This window comes from Stereum hirsutum, assembly GCF_000264905.1.
Source record: "Stereum hirsutum FP-91666 SS1 unplaced genomic scaffold STEHIscaffold_17, whole genome shotgun sequence".
In the NCBI taxonomy this organism is placed as follows: Eukaryota; Fungi; Basidiomycota; class Agaricomycetes; order Russulales; family Stereaceae; genus Stereum; species Stereum hirsutum.
This window is the reverse complement of record NW_006763147.1, coordinates 838,207-855,302: the sequence shown is the minus strand read 5'-3', so window position 1 is coordinate 855,302 and position 17,096 is coordinate 838,207. Positions and strand designations below refer to the sequence as shown.

The following is a 17,096-nucleotide window of genomic DNA, read 5'->3' as shown; positions in this document are numbered from 1 at the left end:
CAGAGAATCCTGCAGTACATTTTTACCTAAGCCTTTGGACACAAGGACATTCTGTCGACTGCGAGGATATCTCGGATTGGGTTGAGGATGAGGAGGAGTTTTCATATCTACTAGTCTGTTGTTTCATGGGAACTGTTTTTCTTTCTATTATGTTTTGTTTCATTTCATCTTATTCTCTTGTGATTCTCTACTCTTACTTTAGTTACTACTTACGATCTCAGGAGGACTTTCCGCTTGCGTTGAGGAGGAGTGTTGGAGTTCGGAGTTCGAACGTACAACGCAGTTTCGGTAATTCCCGGCAGGTCTTTTGTGCGCGTTGGACGCGCCTCTCGCTTTCCCTCATTCACTCGTCTATCGGTGTCTGAGGGTAAGCAACATCTATCTACTTTACTGTCTACTGTACTTATTCTTCCTGTAGTGTGTTCTACCCTACAGGTAACTTCAATCTATTCACTCGTCTATCGGTGTCTGAGGTGTGTTCTACCCTACAGGTTCTAACATGTTGTTGGTTCATAATAACTGAGGCACCGGAGTCAGACAAATTCTGCGAATGCACGATCATGTTCGTGACATACCTCACCACGGTGTCGCACAACCCCGGAGCACCAGCGGTAATGAATAGTGCTTCGCTTCTGATAGTAAGCACCATGCTTCGCCGTCGCCGTCGTTTACCTGCCAGAATTGGCCATCTCGATGTCTTCCATATTCCACCTTATTTTTCAGGGGGAGATTCTAACTGGGCCTTCAAAAACTTTGTTGAGCAAGGTTACATTCGAGATAAATTCGATTCAAACAAAGACGGGCTTCTATATTGATGAATATAATGCGTAACTCTTAACATAGGGCTAGAACACCGACACCTTCATTAGACCCAAAGCATCTCAAATGGAATAAGGATTGAACCACATACCAGCATTCTCCAAAGCTCCTCACCACAGTAAAAAGAGAATCAGAAACCCCTTCTCCCCGCTCGTAAAGCAGCCTTCTGTATCGCCTTGGTCACCTCCGAGGTGTCTCCGTAATAGTAGTCGTCACGGTTCCAACACTGCAGCCCAGAGACGTCTTTCAAGGACGACATCCTGACACACACCCGCGACCATACATGTGGACGTCCTAGAGTTTTTGGCCTTAACAACCCGCTGAGCTTCTGGACCTGGTGAGTTATCGGGACCTTCGTGAGAATCGAAATGAGAGCATGTTCCGCATGCGCTCGGGATGGTTCATGGATAGTGGGATCGGTAATGTGGAGCTTGATCATGAAATGATCATCGTCCGTCTTGACCTCGAAATCCGCAGGCCAGCCAACGTGTTCATGCACTTGTAGTGAATCATAAGGCCTTGAGAGTGCGGGAATGTGAGAGTGGCGAGAAACTAGAACAGAGAGGGCTTCGTCCAGGGCTGAAGTGAATGGAACCTCGCAATTTATTGAGACTTGAAATGAGGCTACGTTTGGAAGTGTTGAGAAGTGCAAGAACGTGGTGAGGGCCTGAGGTGTTATGCTGAGGGTGACCGAGCGCAGGCGTGATAGTGATATGTGAGCGAAATTCTCCAAGGATTCATTTGCGGGGCTGTATATGTGAGGTCTGATGACGAGATATCTCAAGGATGGCATTATTGACAAGGCAGCATGGAGATCGTGGAGAGTAAGTGATTCAGAGTAGCTCTCGATGGCCAGGTAGGTAACGTGTATGAAGGCTCGCGACGATGGATGGAGTCCAGAGAGCCAGCAGTTTTCAGTGCGGATCACTTTCAAGTGGGACGTAGATTGGTGAAATGGCGGAATGAGTCGGAGTTTTTCTTGTCTTTGTGTTGAAGAAGTGAAGATATATAAGTGCTGAAGGCATGGTGCAGGTTCCGCCAAGATTGGAAAGATTGCTGGGAGAATACTACAAGAGAAGAGTTTGTCGATTACACACAGCTGTGCGATGCGACTGATGTTCCGGCGCAAAAGGGCAATTCTATTGGCAACGATGCAAGGGTCTTCATGATTGGAGACGTCCAAAGAAATTGGCATGGATGCTGAGCGCGAAGTGAGCCTCTCGATCCACTCGGACGGCATCTCGTTCGACGTGTCCCATGTGGAACTTGCCCAAATAGTTGGACTAGCTAAGGCCGCTTCTCGCCAGTGGCGACAGACATGAGTCACTTTGATCCACGGTAGGCCGATGCAGCGTCCGGCACAGTAGCACTCGCCTGACGAAGTGTTGCAGCGGAGACGAGCAAAATGCGAGAAAATGCGGACGAGAAGCTCGTTCGGAAGAACGGAGATTGACGACGAGCTGTAATTATACGGCGTTAGGACGGTGTCGACGATACTGATAGCAAGAATGGAAAAAGAATCAGTGACCGTTCATGCATGGTCTGGAAAAAAGGCGCCTACGCGACAATCTCATTTTGTGAATCCATTCTCAAGCGGGACCGCGATGGCTGGATGATTTGAGTTCCAGAGTCAAGTGAACAGATCCTAGAAGCGAAACAGCATGATGCACCATACAGGTTAGGCTCCAACAAAGAAGAGACAGTAAACAGAGTCGAGAGCATTGTACTTACAAAACAGACAAAACCCGAGCGAAACGACGAGGTCAAGTAATTCCTTTGATGTATTTTGGGTTAGGAGAGCTACGCGGAACGGTGAGCTGGACTGCGTCAAGTGGAGCCTGGATGAATGGGCGTTACAGACGAGTTGAGAATGTAAAAATGCGGCAAAACATTCGCGTGTTGTTTTCAACCGCTTTGTGGTTGTTTGTAGTCACGTGTAAATATTGTGTCAACGGACTTGCGTGTGGCACCCACCAGTGTGGCGGAGTTTTTAACTCATCAATGCAGATCCATCACTGGCACTTGCTGTGACACGTACGCTACAGCAGTAGTTCATAAAGAGCCACGCAACTAGCGTATATTGTGCTGTCCTTGGTATCCATTCCAGGCAGAGACAATAAATCAACAACAAATAGGACCGGCCAGCTCTGAGCACAAATAATCGTCCACTTCCAATAACCCAAGAGCACCGAGAATCCTTCAATCCCCTCCCATGTTTCTCGCGAGCGGATGGGTGTCTACGAACAGTCACTGGAGGAAGCTCGTGCTATGCAGGTTAGTCCAGACTCCACACCAAGCTCGGGCGCGTGAGTCCCTAAGTATGCACTTCGAGAGAATACAAGAAAGGTGTCGTGAGCGTTGGTGGGGCCGCGCAACCCATCACCAGCGGTGTCGATTGGTACCTCTCAGGCTCGCTCAATGCTTCCTCATTCCTCGTCCTCCCGAATTTCGCATCCGACGTATCCTCCTACCTCGAATCCTCTATCCTAAATGTCCCTGCGTCTTCCCACCCAAGCACTCTCCTCGCTTCGCGGCGGTTCCTGGTGTTTGCACCGGCGTGGTTGTTGAACCCCGGTGTTGCTTCTCCGTCCCCATCTCCCTACTGCCGAGTCAACACCGAGACATCTCCCTATATCCCGAGTCCTCCAATCCAGGTCCACCATCCCTGCTTCTTCCTACTTGCTTACTACCCAACCGCTCTTCTCGCATCGGCCTCCTGGTGTTCTTAAGGAGAGGGCGTTGAACGTGTTCGAAAAGGTGTGGTGGTTGAACCCCGATCATAACAGTGAAGGAGGAAGTTGCCGGCGGGACGAGGAGTATCGACAGGCGGGTATGTGTGCCGTCGCGGCCGAGGTCAAGATCGATCGTATGATGGTTGACGAGTAGGCAGAGCGAAGGTTATCGGGCAACGGGTATGTGTAGCGAGATGTTGCCGGGTCGCTGAAGTCGAAGCCGAAGTCGTACCGTAGCTGCTGGGTATCTGTATCCCTGAGTCTGAGAAATTAGTAACGATGTCTCGTAGTGGCACCCTACATCGCCTGGGGCCACCGCGAGTCTCCGAGTCTCAAGTCCCAGTCCCAGACCGAAACAAACCCCGAAACATGAACATATGAATCATCTCCGAGACATCTCAGTACCTCATCTCCACATCGTCACCAAATCAATAGTCAACACCAGCAACAGCCCCGACGACCTCCGGTACAATGCCACAAAGACCCGGACGACACTCTGGCGCGACCCGAACCATATCTCCAAAAACGAGGTTGACACACTTCACCTCCAGGTAATAGCCTGACACAGGCTCTATCTCGTACGTATCGACATCGGGCTCCTCATCAACAAGCCCCTCGACAACACCATCGTCCTCGTACTCGTAGTCACCATCATCGTACTCATCCTCCTCATCGCAAGCCCCGCCGAACCAAGCACCCACACCAAGCGAATCCGATTCACCCTCAAACGATTCGACGGACTGAGCATACATACCGGTACCCTCGAGCTCTTCACCATCGAGCTCGTCTAATTCCTTATGATACTCCTTTCCACATGCCACACCACCAAATACCGACGCCTCATAGTTGTTGTCGTACGGGGCCGAGTCGAAGTCGTAGGAACTCTGAGGAGACTGATCGTTGCGAGGGGTGACGGGGAACTCTCTCGTCGACGGCTCGCTCGCGCTGTCAGTCTGGGAAGAAACCTCGGAAAGTTCGTTGGAGTATTCGGACTCGGAGGAGGAGGTTTGGGAGGTTTGAGAGGAGTGAGGGATAGTGAAGGCGGCGGTAGCGATGACGGTGGAGGCGAGGGCGGGGAGTTTGTCGGTTTTGGGGAGTGGCGCAGCGGTCGTGGGCACCGAGACGTCGACGTCCTGGATAGCGTGAACTTTTTCTGTGTACATAGATAAACAAGTCAGCATCCATACCCTTGGAAAGGAGGAAATGAAAGACATGAAGAACGTACGGAACAGTCCACGGAATCGAAGCCTCAGTTTGCCGGCGATGACACCGGTGGGGGTAACAATTGCTTTGGAGAACATGTTTGTGGTTTATGCGTAAGGGCAGGGGGGTTATGCGCTTATAATTCGCTGGGGAGGTACTATGGATAAGGTATGTGCGTGGTTCGGTGGAGAGAAGTGCTCAGCATTGGGCAGGGTTTTTATATCGTTCTAAGAATTAGGTGCGGGATGTGTCGGCAGATAGGTAAAACAGGCCGTCGAATCGAGCAGTGTCGGCCACGGTCGTCGAGATAGTTCAGGTGGGAGGCGAGCCGCTTGAGACAGTAGTAGACGCCGAGACAGTCTCGGGACGGTTGTATTTCATGATATTTTGAGTCGATCCGTTCCCTGAAAACGATCGATTCCTCGACGAAGGCCTAGATGGAGAAACAAATCAGAGACAGTCAGAGACCCGAGGAGGTAAGTTCCACATCGATCGAGGCATTTCGATTCCTCATTACTTGGATGATTTGCAATAGAAAATTAGTCATGGTTGTTTCAGCACAAAACGAATTCAAACGAACGTTACCATGGGTCTGTGCGCACGAAGAGTCAATACAGAGATCAAGAGCGTACTCGCAAAGCTTATACATCTGTCCCAGTTTGATAACGTATACGGAGGTTGCTTACAATCGTCACACGTATACTCAGTGAAGCGAACGCCTTCGACCAAGCTTCTCAATCAATAGTGGGAGGAGAAGGATGTCATGGCTAGCCTCCAAAAGCCCCATTCATAAAGCGCAAGCGAACGATGACAGACTAGCAGCATCACACATCGACCGCGATATGTCTGAATGTTCGGGATTCTGCACCAGGAAGCCCGACGAGGAAAGAAATGCCATGTTTTGAGTTGCATGCAGTCATACAAGTGAAAATATAAGACGGAGAGCATGCAGAGACCATACGCCACCTATCGTCGCACCCGGACGCGCACCCACCGCCCATCCCATCCCAGAGCAACACATCAGAGTCAAAGCCAGTTGGAGCGAGAAAGTTTACTCCTCCTCCTCAGCCTCCTCCTCCTCTTCCTCCTCCTCTTCCTCCGCATCCCTGGCAGCCTCAACAACAGCCGTGGCGATACGGTCCAAATCCCTCTGACCGTCCTGCGAGATTCTCCGGCCACCGTTGGCAGTCTGCTCGAGAACACCGATCTTCTCTAGGGATTGGCAAACTTTGCGTTGAACAGAGGCGGAGGCATTGCCGTGGTGTGAGGGGCGGTTTCCGCGGCGGTTACGGCCACCGTGGAGTTTGATGAGAGCGCCGATACCGACGTCTTTGCGGAGGTAGATGTGTCGTGCGACGGCAGCTGTGGTAGGTGATCCAGAGCGGTATGATACGAATAGTACGGAAAGTAGAGGTCAGATATGAGTTTAACGAGATGTAAAGTGGAATGGACGCACCTGCGCGAACGTAGTACCAGTCGGGATCATATGGTGCGAGCTCCTTGTAAGCACCGGTCTTGACGATGTCCACCCAGGTGGGCACCTCGAGCTTGCCGGAACGCTTCAAGTGGGAAGCGTAGGCGGTGATGAACGCCTCTGCGCTGTAACACCATATACGTTCATCTATACCAGTCTTTCCATACGAACGTCGACGACGACTGACCTGATGTCACGAACACCGGGCATTTTTGAATATAATTGTAAAGGAGGGGATCCGGAGCAAAAAGTCTTGAGGGAGCGCGAGCGCGACGAGGACGACGACGAGGAGGGTACTTTGGACGGCGCGTGCGTTTCGTTGACGGTAAGCCCAGTTTAGAGTTTGCGATTTCAGACTCAGCCGCCACAGTTGTGCAGCTCAGCTCTTAGGTAATCGCTGACCGGCAACCGCCGTTTCGACTTGTTGTTTTTGACCACTTCCACTTGTTCGCCGTTCGCGGCGTTTATCTTACAAAGATGTTACGAGCAGCGCTAGACTCATGGTGATACAACACTGGATACAGAATGATATCTCGTGCTGGATGCATGTTACTTGAACGGGCGCACTTGGTGATTGTGACGAGACGGGGTCTTCCTCTCTAGGGTTTCATGCTTCGCACAGGTATATTCATGAAACAGGATATCTAATTATGGGTGTAATTATAAGCAATAGTCTACAAGGGCAAGTCGTCAATCTCGTGAAGGTAAGTCAGAATCAGTTCTCAGCGCGACATGGGTACCGTCAACGGTCGAGCTATCAGTTCAATCCCTCCCTCTGACTCTCTATATCTAATCAGATACCTCCCCCTAGGTCGACCATAACAACGATTAATCAGACTTGACTCCGAGGCTACCAGCGAAGAAAGACACTCACCAGCCGGAATTCGGATAACTAACCTTCCCAATCCTAGCGGGACCCCACGTACATCTTCTGATTGTCTCGTCCAAAGCCCTCAGAAATATGTTATGGCTCACCACCACAACATGCGGCACACCCTCCAACAAACCATCCTCCGGATGCATCCCACCTCCATCATCCCCTTCGCCTCTACACCGCAACACGCCCACCGGAATACTCTCATCCTCCACCGCCCAACGCCTCAACAAATCCACCAACACGCCCTCAGCTCTCGCATTCACCATATTCCTACTCTCTCCCCCGCCCTCCGGGACCCAATCTCGATTTCCCGTCGGAAATTCATCGCAGTGGCCGTCTCGAGCTGCACGATAACCTCTGACGTCGCCGCACGCCAGGAACGAAAGCGCGTGCGTTCCGGATTTTCGTTCGATGAGTTGAGGATGAATATGTACGCTCGGCCGTCTCTGCTTTCTCGAATCGATGAACTGCGAGCCATGCGTGATCCGGTGCGCGTGGGGATGGGGATGGGAGTAGGGATGTGAATTGATGGAGGTGTGATGGTGTCGGAGGAGCGTGAGCGCGCTGTCCACCGCTCGTGTGTACGGAGACGTATAAATACACGAAATACGGACGTTCGTCCATTGTTTGGCCAGAACGGTGGCTTGGTGGACTCCGAGGTCTGTGAGAGGGTCTGTGGCGTTCGTGGCGTCTGTGAGGGGAGTACTATGGCCTGCGTTCTCGACGCTCTGTGGTGAGCATAGCAAGGGTTAGGTACTTATGCGCAAAGGCTGCGGGTACGACTGTGCGCACCTGAGCATGTCGAATGGTAGAGATAGTCAGCCACTTCCAAGCCCCCGTCGCAGTCGGATCCAGCCTGATATCCATCAGTTCAGAAGGACAGCTGGAGGCCGCTGACTCTGCGGATCCGCCAGAGTCGGACTCCACAGAATACGAGGACCTCGGCGAACTGGTATCTTCGTCCTGGCCGTGAAGCCACTCCGGAACATCGAGGAAGTCTCGATACATAATTATAAAGTCTAGGATGAACAGGATCAAGTCGCTAGCAAAAGGAGCGTGGTGCGTTCTAGAGGAAACGAGGGGAAAAGAGTGTATAGGTAGCTGGGACCAGATTCTCTCGACCGTCAGAGTCTTGAGGGCCTGAAACTCAGCCTAACGGGCGCTGTTTCGATTGCTTCTCCACCTATATACTACCCTGAATCACTGACTTTCTTACATATGTCATCGTCTCGGTCCCGGGGTGGGTGCCATATTTATGTAACCTAACTTCCTCGCTTGGGCGGACGAACAAGCTGCCTGTGTTTCATTCAACTCATTTGGGTGCCCTCCTCGTCAAGCGAAGGTCAGTGGGCAACCAGTGTACTTACTTGGGGTGGAGAAAGGGTGGAAGGGAACTAAACAGAAGGCGGGGAAGTCTGAATCGAGGCCCTCACGTACTTTAACTGCGGCAGCAGCGTCATGCATGTTCCATAGTCTTCCCTAGTACCATCCCGGAATAACGATACGACGGCATTCAACCGTTCAGGGATCGAGAAGCAATTGGTTCGCCACCGACGTCGTCATCCAATTGGGGGTGGATGTAGTTTCCTCCAAACAGAGTGGTTCGCTCAAAAACGACTTCACGCAAGGGAACTCTGTTCGTAGAAGGCGCCCAGGAGGTAAACAAAAGTGTGCATAGATTAGGGCTGTTACAGTTATGTATTCGTATTGTACCAACTATCATACAATAGTGGTCCAAGTTTAGGAAAGAAAACATTAAGAATCGTAAGACTAACCAAAGATATCGAGCCACTTGACGAACACCTACAATCTCCCATCCCCAAGTACGCCTTCCTCGAGACGTCCCTCTTCCGAAGAGCATTCGGTATACAGCCAGAGATGACCATCAAACAAAGCTCACCCTATCCCCCAACAGATCTGTCAGCTCCATCGCATGTGTCTGCCCAAACTTCCCACACCCCACGACCGCGACATGCTCCAGCCTCCTCCAATTCTGCCGCTCCGACCATCCCGCCGACGACGGCCAAGTCGGAAAATCGTCCGCCGCCCTACACCTCCTCGTCAACGCATCCACAATCGCCTCCCCACTCACTACCTGACAATTATACAACTCCAGCCTCTTCAAGCAACTCATTCTGAGCCCAGTAATCTCTATCGGCTCCCTCCTCGACATCCGTATCCTCTCAAATTCCTCCGGATCCTCCCTCAGCAGATGTTCCGCCTCTTCCGGCTCAGGCGACGAAGGCGGCGTGATGTCAAAGTCAAAGGGTGCGAATCGTGACATGACGCGGTCTGACATATCAGACGCAACGATGCGGAATTCTTCGAGCCGATCAGCGCGTCCGAAGAACCACTCAAAGTCTTTCGTGCGCATGTCGGCATAGTCCATCTCGAGGACTTTGAGAGGCGGGTTGCAGCGCGTGAGGAGGGAGCGGAGGCCCATGCCGGTCGCGTGGTCGCTGAAGGGGGATTGTGAGAAGTCGGGGAATTCGTCGTCCGAGTCGCCTTCTTCTTCAGCGTAGTGCAAGGAAGAGAGATCGATATCGGAGACTGCGTCGATCAGCATTATGTTAAGGTCGTCGTCGTTCGCATCAGGAACGTTGGGGGCGTCAGGGTCTGGGGGTGTGTTTGTGGCGAATGCGAAGTTGGCAGTAGGTGCAATATTTGGGACGGGGCTGGGGAGGGCAGGAGAGGGCGGTAGAGCGCTTGAGGGGTTGGATACAATCGGATGTGTGACCAGAAGGTCGGCAGATGCGATTTCGGATGAAGGAGGTAAAGTGGCGCTGGCATTCCGAGGACCTCGCGGAAGGTAAGGGTTATGTGTGGCGAATTCGAAGTCGACGTTGAGGTGCTCGAGATAGAGCTCCTCTAACTTCGGACAGTTAATATAGGACAAGATGACCCGTGTGCACAGCGTCCGGTGTAATACGAGCGAACGTAGGTTGGGAAGATTCGCCATCGGTGCTCCTCGTTTCACATCTTCCGGCCGTGGCTCTTTCTCCACCATGGAGCCCGTGAACGAAAGGAACTCTAGCTCCGGGCAGCAATTCAGGAATCGAAGCAGGTCGATGGGGTTTATGTTCACATTAAAGATGTATGTCGGGCCGTCCGTGAGGTAGAGTGAAGTGATACGTAGAGGCGTTGGAAGAGAAAGTGGGAGTGCGGAGACGACGTTACTCATGAGGAGATGGTTCGGCTGCCGTGGAATAAAGGTCTTTGGATATTCGCCATTTTCATCCTGCGGTGGGACATTCTTGATGATATCCTCCAACTCGACCTCTTCCACCACGTTCAAGCTCAACTCCTCCAGAAACTGATCCTTCACCTCCGGCGCCCACATCCCGAAAAATGTGACCCTCTCCTCCTTCCACTCTCCAATGGGTCCAATCGTTAACGAGCGCCATCGTGATAGTTCACCGAAAAAGGGTGCCAGGAGGGTTATGAATGAGTCTCTGGATGCCACATTGAGATGGACATCAAAAGCAGTGCGCTTCGACCTCTCCAAGTAATACTGAGATAGTCTTCGCGTGGTGTCAAGTGAGAATGTCGTATCGTCTACGGGGATAAGATGAAACAAGCGTGGATTTCGTGATAATACAGAGTTCCAATGCCTGCAGACGCCGGTCAACGAGACGGGGGTGAGGGGGGCGGTGTGCGCGGTGTACATGAAGCATTCGATGAGCAGCTCGACCGGCAGACGATCCATTGGACAAGTGGGAACTGTCGAAGGCATTGTATGCTCGTGGGTGTTGAGCTGCTGGATCTGCGTGCTGAGTGCATCCATCGTCGTCGATGGTCAGGCGTCGTGTGCACGGTGTCTCACTGGGAGAAGCAGCGAGAGGGGCACCGGCAGATGCCGAACCGAACTTTCTCCTTTACTTCCCTGTGCAGTTCCGATATACCCCTACAGCTGACGGTATATCCTACAGCTCTCGTCGATCTGCATAGAATTATGCGGATTGAAGCTGAAGAGTAGAGACTGCAAGCGTACGTGTCACAGCAAGTGCCAGTGATGGATCTGCATTGATGAATTAAAAACTCCGCCACATTAGTGGGTGCCACACGCAAGTCCGTTGACACAATATTTACACGTGACTACAAAGCGGTTGAAAGACGCGAATGTTTCGCCGCATTTTTACACTCTCAACTCGTCTGTAGTAACGCCCATTCATCCAGGCTCCGCTGGACGCAGTCCAGCTCACCGTTCCGCGTAGCTCTCACAACCCAAAATCCATCAAAGGAATTACTTGACCTTGTCGTTTCGCTCGGGTTTTGTCTGTTTTGTAAGTAAATGCTCTCAACTTTTTTTTACTGTTTTTTCTGCATTGGAGCCTAAGCTATATAGTGCATCGTGCTGTTTCGCTTCCAGGATCTATCCACCTGACTCTGAAATTCAAATCATCGAGCCACCCCAGTCCCGCTCGAAAATGGATTCACAGAATGACATTGTCACGTAAGCCCCAAGTTTTCCACTTCCAGACCGTGCATGAACGGTCATTGATCCTTTTTTCCATTTTTGCTATCAGTGTCGTCGACACCGTCCGAACGCCGTATTATTACAACTCGTCGTCAATTTCCGTTCTTCCGAACGAGCTTCTCGTCCGCATTTTCTCGCTTTTCGCTCGTCTCCGCTGCAACACTTCGTCAGGCGAGTGCTACTGTGCCGGACGCTGCATCGGCCTACCGTGGGTCAAAGTGACCTATGTCTGTCACCACTGGCGAGAAGCGGCCTTAGCTAGTGCGGCTATTTGGGCAAGTTCCACATGGGACGTGTCGAACATGCCGTCCGAGTGGATCGGGAGGCTCGTTTCGCGCTCAGCATCCATGCCAATTTCTTTGGACGTTTCCAATCGTGAAGACCCTTGCATCGTTTCAAACAGAATAGCTCTTTTACGTCGGAACATCAATCGCATCGCGCGGCTGGAGGTAGACGAAGATTTCCTCTCTTGTAGTATTCTCCCAGCAATCTTTCCAATCTTGGCGGAACCTGCACCATGCCTTCAGCACTTATATATCTTCACTTCTTCAACACAAAGACAAGAAAAACTCCGACTCATTCCGCCATTTCACCAATCTACGTCCCACTTGAAAGTGATCCGCACTGAAAACTGCTGGCTCTCTGGACTCCATCCATCGTCGCGAGCCTTCATACACGTTACCTACCTGGCCATCGAGAGCTACTCTGAATCATTTACTCTCCACGATCTCCATGCTGCCTTGTCAATAATGCCATCCTTGAGATATCTCGTCATCAGACCTCACATATACAGCCCCGCAAATGAATCCTTGGAGAATTTCGCTCACATATCACTATCACGCCTGCGCTCGGTCACCCTCAGCATAACACCTCAGGCCCTCACCACGTTCTTGCACTTCTCAACACTTCCAAACGTAGCCTCATTTCAAGTCTCAATGAATTGCGAGGTTCCATTCACTTCAGCCCTGGACGAAGCCCTCTCTGTTTTCGTCTCTCGCCACTCTCACATTCCCGCACTCTCAAGGCCTTATGATTCACTACAAGTGCACGAAAACGTTATCCAGCCTGCGGATTTCGAGGTCAAGACGGACGATAACTATTTCATGATCAAGCTCCACATTACCGATCCCACTATCCATGAACCATCCCGAGCGCATGTGGAACATGCTCTCATCTCGATTCTCACGAAGGTCCCGATAACCCACCAGGTCCAGAAGCTCAGCGGGCTGTTAAAGCCCAAAACACTAGGACGTCCACATGTATGGTCGCGGGCGTGCGTCAGGATGTCGTCCTTGAAAGACGTCTCTGGGTTGAAGTGTTGGAGCCGTGACGACTACTTTTACGGAGACACCTCGGAGGTGACTAAGGCGATACAGAAGGCTGCTTTACGAGCGGGGAGAAGGGGTTTCTGATTCTCTTTTTACTGTGGCGAGGAGCGTTGGAGAATGATGGTATGTGGTTCAATCCTCATTCCACTTGAGATGCTTTGGGTCTAATGAAGGTGTCGGTGTTCTAGCCCTATGTTAACAGTTACGCATTATAGTCATCAATATAGAAACCCGTCTTTGTTTGGTTTGAATTTATCTCGAATGTAACCTTGCTCAGGAAAGTTTTTGAAGGCCCAGTTGGAACTTTCCCCTGATAAAAATAAGGAAGACATCGAGATGGCCGATTCTGACAGGTAAACGACGGCGACGGCGAAGCATGGAGCTTACTATCAAAAGCGAAGCACCAGTCGTTACCGCTGGTGCTGGGTTGTGCGACACCGTGGTGAGGTATGTCACGAAGATGATCGTGCATTCGCAGGATTTATCTCATCTATTACGAGCCAAAATAAACGTCACTGACCGTGTTAGTGGAGTTTCCAGCAGGACCTGGGACGATACATACGCGGTCGATTCATGTAAAACGTAGATATCGCCTGCCCGAGACAGATCGATTCAGAATCTTGGACGGCCTCGATCTTCTGAAACTGGTCCAACATCTACTGCAATACGCACACTGTCTCAGACCCGTCTGTCCCGCTCACGAACTTCAGCGACGTGACTCAAGCGCATTCACCGGCATGATTCACCTTTCCTCCGACACATCCCGCACTCAAGGCTCAAATGTATATAAACTTGCTCTAATACTGAGCACTTCTCCCCACCGAACCACGCACATACCTTATCCATAGTACCTCCCCAGCGAATTATAAGCGCATAACACCCCTGCCCTTACGCATAAACCACAAACATGTTCTCCAAAGCAATTGTTACCCCCACCGGTGTCATCGCCGGCAAGCTTAGGCTTCGATTCCGTGGACTGCTCCGTGGGTTCCTCCTTTCTTCATTCCATTCCTTTCGTTTGCCAGTATGCTGACTTGAGACGTACTTATTTGTCTACGTACATAGAAAAAGTCCGCGCTATCGAGGACGTCGACGTCACGGTGCCCATGACCGCCACACCCCGTCCCAAATGCGACAAAATCCCCGCCCTCGCCTCCACCATCACAACTACCGCCGCCATCGCCCTCCCTCACCCTTCTCAAAACTCTCAAACCTCCTCTTCCGAGTCCGAATACTCCAACGAACTTTCCGAGGTTTCTTCCCAGACTGATAGCGCGAGCGAGCCGTCGACGAGAGAGTTCCCCGTCACCCCTCGCAACGATCAGTCTCCTCAGAGTTCTTACGACTTCGACTCGGCCCCGTACGACAACAACTATGAGGCGTCGGTATTTGGTGGTGTGGCATGTGGAAAGGAGGTATATAAGGAATTAGAGCTCGATGGTGAAGAGCTCGAGGGGAACGGTATGTATGCTCAGTCCGTCGAATCGTTTGAGTATGAGGCGGATCCGCTTGGTGTGGGTGCTTGGTTTGGCGTGTCATGCGATGAGGAGGAGGATGAGTACGATGACGATGAGTACGAGTACGAGGACGATGGTGTTTTTGAGGGTCCTGTTGATGAGGAACCCGATGCCGATACGTACGAGATAGAGCCTGTTTCAGGCTATTATCTGGAGGTGAAGTGTGTTAAGCTCATCATAGGAGATATGGTTCGGGTCGCGCCAGAGTGCCGTCCAGGTCTTCGAGCGATTATACCGGAGGTGGTGGGGGCTGTTGATGGTGTTGACTATTGATTGCTGCTGATGGGGAGAGGTGATACTGAGATGTCTCGGAGATGATTCATATGTTCATGTCTCGCGGGAGATTTATGTTTCGGACCGGGACTGGGACTGAGACTGAGACTGAGATTCGGACTCGGAGACTCGGAGTGGCCCCAGGAGATGTAGGGTGCCACTCCGAGAGATTGACACTGATTCCTCAGACTCAGTGATACAGATACCCAGCGGCTACGATACGTACGACTTCGACTTCAGCGACTCGGCAACATTCCGCCACGAATACCCGTCCCCGCCTATTCACCAACCACCATACGATCGATCTTGACCTCGACCGCGACGACTCGACACACATACCCGCCTATCGAGGATCCTTTCCCGCCGACAACTCCCTCCTTCACTTTTACCGGGGCTCAACAACCACGCCTTTGCGAACACGTTCAACGACCTTTCCTTACGAACACCAGGAAACCGATGAGAGAAGAGAGCGTTTGGGTGGGAAGCAAGTAGGGAGACGCAGGGATGGTACATCGGGGATGGAGGACTCGGATTTAGGGGGAGATGTTTTGGTGTTTGATTCAGGAGCAGGACGATGGAGACGGAGAAGGATAGAGCGGAGCTCTTGAAAGGGAAGACGTAGCGATGGCATATTTGGCAGGACTCTGGTACGGGGGAGCTGGGATGCTCGACTGAAGAGGAGGACGAGGAGAATGGAAAGGCACCAAACGAGCCTGAGAGGCATCAATCTACACCGCTGGTGACGGGTTGCGCGATCCCACCACCTACGGCACATTTTTTCTTTCATCGTACTCTCCAGAAGAGTATAGTCATCGGCTCACGCGCCCGAGCTCGGCGTGGACTAGCCTACATAGCCAGAGGCCTCCTCGAGAGACCAGTAACTAGTAGTCTGGACCCACACCGCTTCGCGAGGATACGGAATGTTTGGTTTGGGGGATCGAAGGGCAGTTGTCGTTCTTGGGTTTATGGTTATCTACTTTGCGACTGGGTGTCTTCTCTCTATGTGGGTATTGCTGGAAATGTTACATATACCCATATCGCATCGCACCGTGCTGGTCAATCATCCTGCCTCGTGATGTAATATATTATAAATTGGCGTATCAAAACATTGAGCAGAACATGTGTGACCAATCCGTAGAATCTCCGAGTCCATCACGAGAACCGGCGTGTATATATGTTTCCGACATATGTACGAAGGTGACAGAGGCTTTCTTTCATACAGCTCTCGAAGCAGTTTTCAAGTTCGCGAAGTTCACGTTCAAGTTGATGCACAAGAGTGGCTCGTCGTCGGTCGTGTAGCCGTTTACGTTGATCTTGATTGGGCCTGCCAGAGATCGACGGCGGAGATGAACAGACAGAAGTTTCAGTAAAGGGGCTGCAGAACGGGACGAGGAAGTAGATGATGAGGGGAAGTAGTTGAGGGTGAATAAGGTGCAGAAGGATGCGCTCGATGCGATGGTCCAAAAACGAGGAGCTCACCAGGCGGGATGAAGTCTGGCAACTTGACAGTTTTCTCCAGTATACGATCTCCTTTCTCGACGGGGCATTGAACGGTCATGTTCGCCTTGCGTCTGTGATAAGTGCGCGGTTTCCAACATTATAAGTTCCAAGGTCGATGTCGATGAGGAACATGGCCATAGCGTCAGATCGAAAGGAGACGAAGACATCATGTTTTCAAAGGAAACGAACACGTACGCTTCCTCGCACAGATTAAACTCCTTCTGCAATATCCTGATCAACCCAAGTTTTACCTCCACGTTCGCATAGGCTCCTTCCTATAAAGAAGAAAGGCGTGTTAGCTCCAAACTATATGCCTCTTAAACGTCAATGAGAAAACTAGGCTGACGTTACGACTAGACGAGGAGATTGGAGTGGAGAATAGAGAGAAAACGAACCGCGACGTCTTCTTGTGCCGTAGCTTGAACCGAGACCGTCATATTCTCCCCAGGCTTCGGTGGATCCGGTGCGACAGCAATAGATCTTATCTGAACGGGATCTGAAGCTAAACCTGTAGATTGCGTTAAAAAAAAAACATTCGTTCAGTAGCGAAGAGGAAGGAGGAAGATACGAAGACGAAGATCCAGGGATAATAATAACGGACCACAAGATTCCCAATCCCAACTCGCCATGGTCTTCACTGGGGGACATGACATGTCGTCACCCGCGAGCCTGCAGCTGAGCAACCCCGACCCAAGTCTGAACTGACGGCCACTGGCAACCAACAGCTCTTGAACAGGCATGGAAAATGTGACTCCACTGGCAAGAAGTAAGCAACAAAGAAACATAAACAATAAAGCCAATGAGAGACCGTGACGACTCGGAGGCGTTTTCATGTTTCAGCGAGGTCACAGGTGGGTCAAGACGTGATAAGGGGACGTGGAGGGAGCCTGGAGGAC

The 17,096-nt window shown here is 51.4% G+C and overlaps 10 protein-coding genes across 10 annotated transcripts; 3 read left to right on the top strand and 7 right to left on the bottom strand.

Annotated features, from left to right (window-relative positions):
- Positions 1–949: 949 nt before the first annotated feature.
- On the bottom strand, positions 950–1,612 carry STEHIDRAFT_161760 (uncharacterized protein; the record flags this gene model as incomplete). Its single annotated transcript, XM_007309334.1, has 1 exon — positions 950–1,612. The coding sequence occupies one exon, from the start codon at positions 1,610–1,612 to the stop codon at positions 950–952; it is 663 nt and encodes a 220-aa protein (XP_007309396.1).
- Positions 1,613–1,760: 148 nt separating this feature from the next.
- STEHIDRAFT_125123 (uncharacterized protein) lies at positions 1,761–2,406 on the bottom strand (the record flags this gene model as incomplete). The annotated part of the gene is made up of 2 exons (XM_007309333.1): positions 1,761–2,315; positions 2,381–2,406. Coding segments are annotated over 2 exons (581 nt in total), but the record flags the coding sequence as incomplete, so codon positions are not given.
- Positions 2,407–3,979: 1,573 nt separating this feature from the next.
- Positions 3,980–4,852, bottom strand: STEHIDRAFT_114994 (uncharacterized protein; the record flags this gene model as incomplete). The annotated part of the gene is made up of 2 exons (XM_007309332.1): positions 3,980–4,704; positions 4,777–4,852. 2 exons carry the CDS (start codon positions 4,850–4,852, stop codon positions 3,980–3,982), a joined length of 801 nt encoding a protein of 266 aa, XP_007309394.1.
- A 761-nt stretch (positions 4,853–5,613) lies between these two features.
- On the bottom strand, positions 5,614–6,553 carry STEHIDRAFT_85917 (ribosomal protein S19). Its single transcript, XM_007309331.1, has 3 exons — positions 6,416–6,553; positions 6,211–6,353; positions 5,614–6,116 (listed from the first exon to the last, which is right to left on the bottom strand). Exons 1-3 carry the CDS (start codon positions 6,436–6,438, stop codon positions 5,806–5,808), a joined length of 477 nt encoding a protein of 158 aa, XP_007309393.1. The 5' UTR covers positions 6,439–6,553; the 3' UTR covers positions 5,614–5,805.
- A 545-nt stretch (positions 6,554–7,098) lies between these two features.
- On the bottom strand, positions 7,099–8,113 carry STEHIDRAFT_161756 (phosphoglycerate mutase-like protein; the record flags this gene model as incomplete). The annotated part of the gene is made up of 2 exons (XM_007309330.1): positions 7,099–7,833; positions 7,898–8,113. 2 exons carry the CDS (start codon positions 8,111–8,113, stop codon positions 7,099–7,101), a joined length of 951 nt encoding a protein of 316 aa, XP_007309392.1.
- Positions 8,114–8,777: 664 nt separating this feature from the next.
- STEHIDRAFT_171889 (uncharacterized protein) lies at positions 8,778–10,904 on the bottom strand. The gene has a single exon (XM_007309329.1). It carries the CDS (start codon positions 10,887–10,889, stop codon positions 8,991–8,993), a length of 1,899 nt encoding a protein of 632 aa, XP_007309391.1. The 5' UTR covers positions 10,890–10,904; the 3' UTR covers positions 8,778–8,990.
- A 588-nt stretch (positions 10,905–11,492) lies between these two features.
- On the top strand, positions 11,493–12,259 carry STEHIDRAFT_125120 (uncharacterized protein; the record flags this gene model as incomplete). The annotated part of the gene is made up of 2 exons (XM_007309328.1): positions 11,493–11,558; positions 11,632–12,259. Coding segments are annotated over exons 1-2 (605 nt in total), but the record flags the coding sequence as incomplete, so codon positions are not given.
- A 72-nt stretch (positions 12,260–12,331) lies between these two features.
- STEHIDRAFT_161754 (uncharacterized protein) lies at positions 12,332–12,994 on the top strand (the record flags this gene model as incomplete). Its single annotated transcript, XM_007309327.1, has 1 exon — positions 12,332–12,994. The coding sequence occupies one exon, from the start codon at positions 12,332–12,334 to the stop codon at positions 12,992–12,994; it is 663 nt and encodes a 220-aa protein (XP_007309389.1).
- Positions 12,995–13,817: 823 nt separating this feature from the next.
- STEHIDRAFT_114991 (uncharacterized protein) lies at positions 13,818–15,781 on the top strand (the record flags this gene model as incomplete). The annotated part of the gene is made up of 4 exons (XM_007309326.1): positions 13,818–13,893; positions 13,976–14,588; positions 14,903–15,251; positions 15,341–15,781. 4 exons carry the CDS (start codon positions 13,818–13,820, stop codon positions 15,779–15,781), a joined length of 1,479 nt encoding a protein of 492 aa, XP_007309388.1.
- Positions 15,782–15,914: 133 nt separating this feature from the next.
- STEHIDRAFT_66199 (uncharacterized protein) lies at positions 15,915–16,853 on the bottom strand (the record flags this gene model as incomplete). The annotated part of the gene is made up of 5 exons (XM_007309085.1): positions 15,915–16,024; positions 16,180–16,271; positions 16,396–16,475; positions 16,596–16,708; positions 16,802–16,853. The coding sequence occupies 5 exons, from the start codon at positions 16,851–16,853 to the stop codon at positions 15,915–15,917; spliced, it is 447 nt and encodes a 148-aa protein (XP_007309147.1).
- Between the last annotated feature and the right edge of the window lie 243 nt (positions 16,854–17,096).

What these genes read in the sequence shown, in the direction of transcription:
- STEHIDRAFT_85917 (XM_007309331.1), bottom strand. Translation starts at nt 6,438, where the DNA reads ATGCCCGGTGTTCGTGACATCAG. An exon ending in CCCGGTGTTCGTGACATCAG is followed by an intron (nt 6,354 to 6,415) that starts GTCAGTCGTCGT and finishes ATGGTGTTACAG; the next exon opens with CGCAGAGGCGTTCATCACCG. An exon ending in CTGGTACTACGTTCGCGCAG is followed by an intron (nt 6,117 to 6,210) that starts GTGCGTCCATTC and finishes CACCTACCACAG; the next exon opens with CTGCCGTCGCACGACACATC.
- STEHIDRAFT_171889 (XM_007309329.1), bottom strand. Translation starts at nt 10,889, where the DNA reads ATGGATGCACTCAGCACGCAGATCCAGCAGCTCAACACCCACGAGCAT.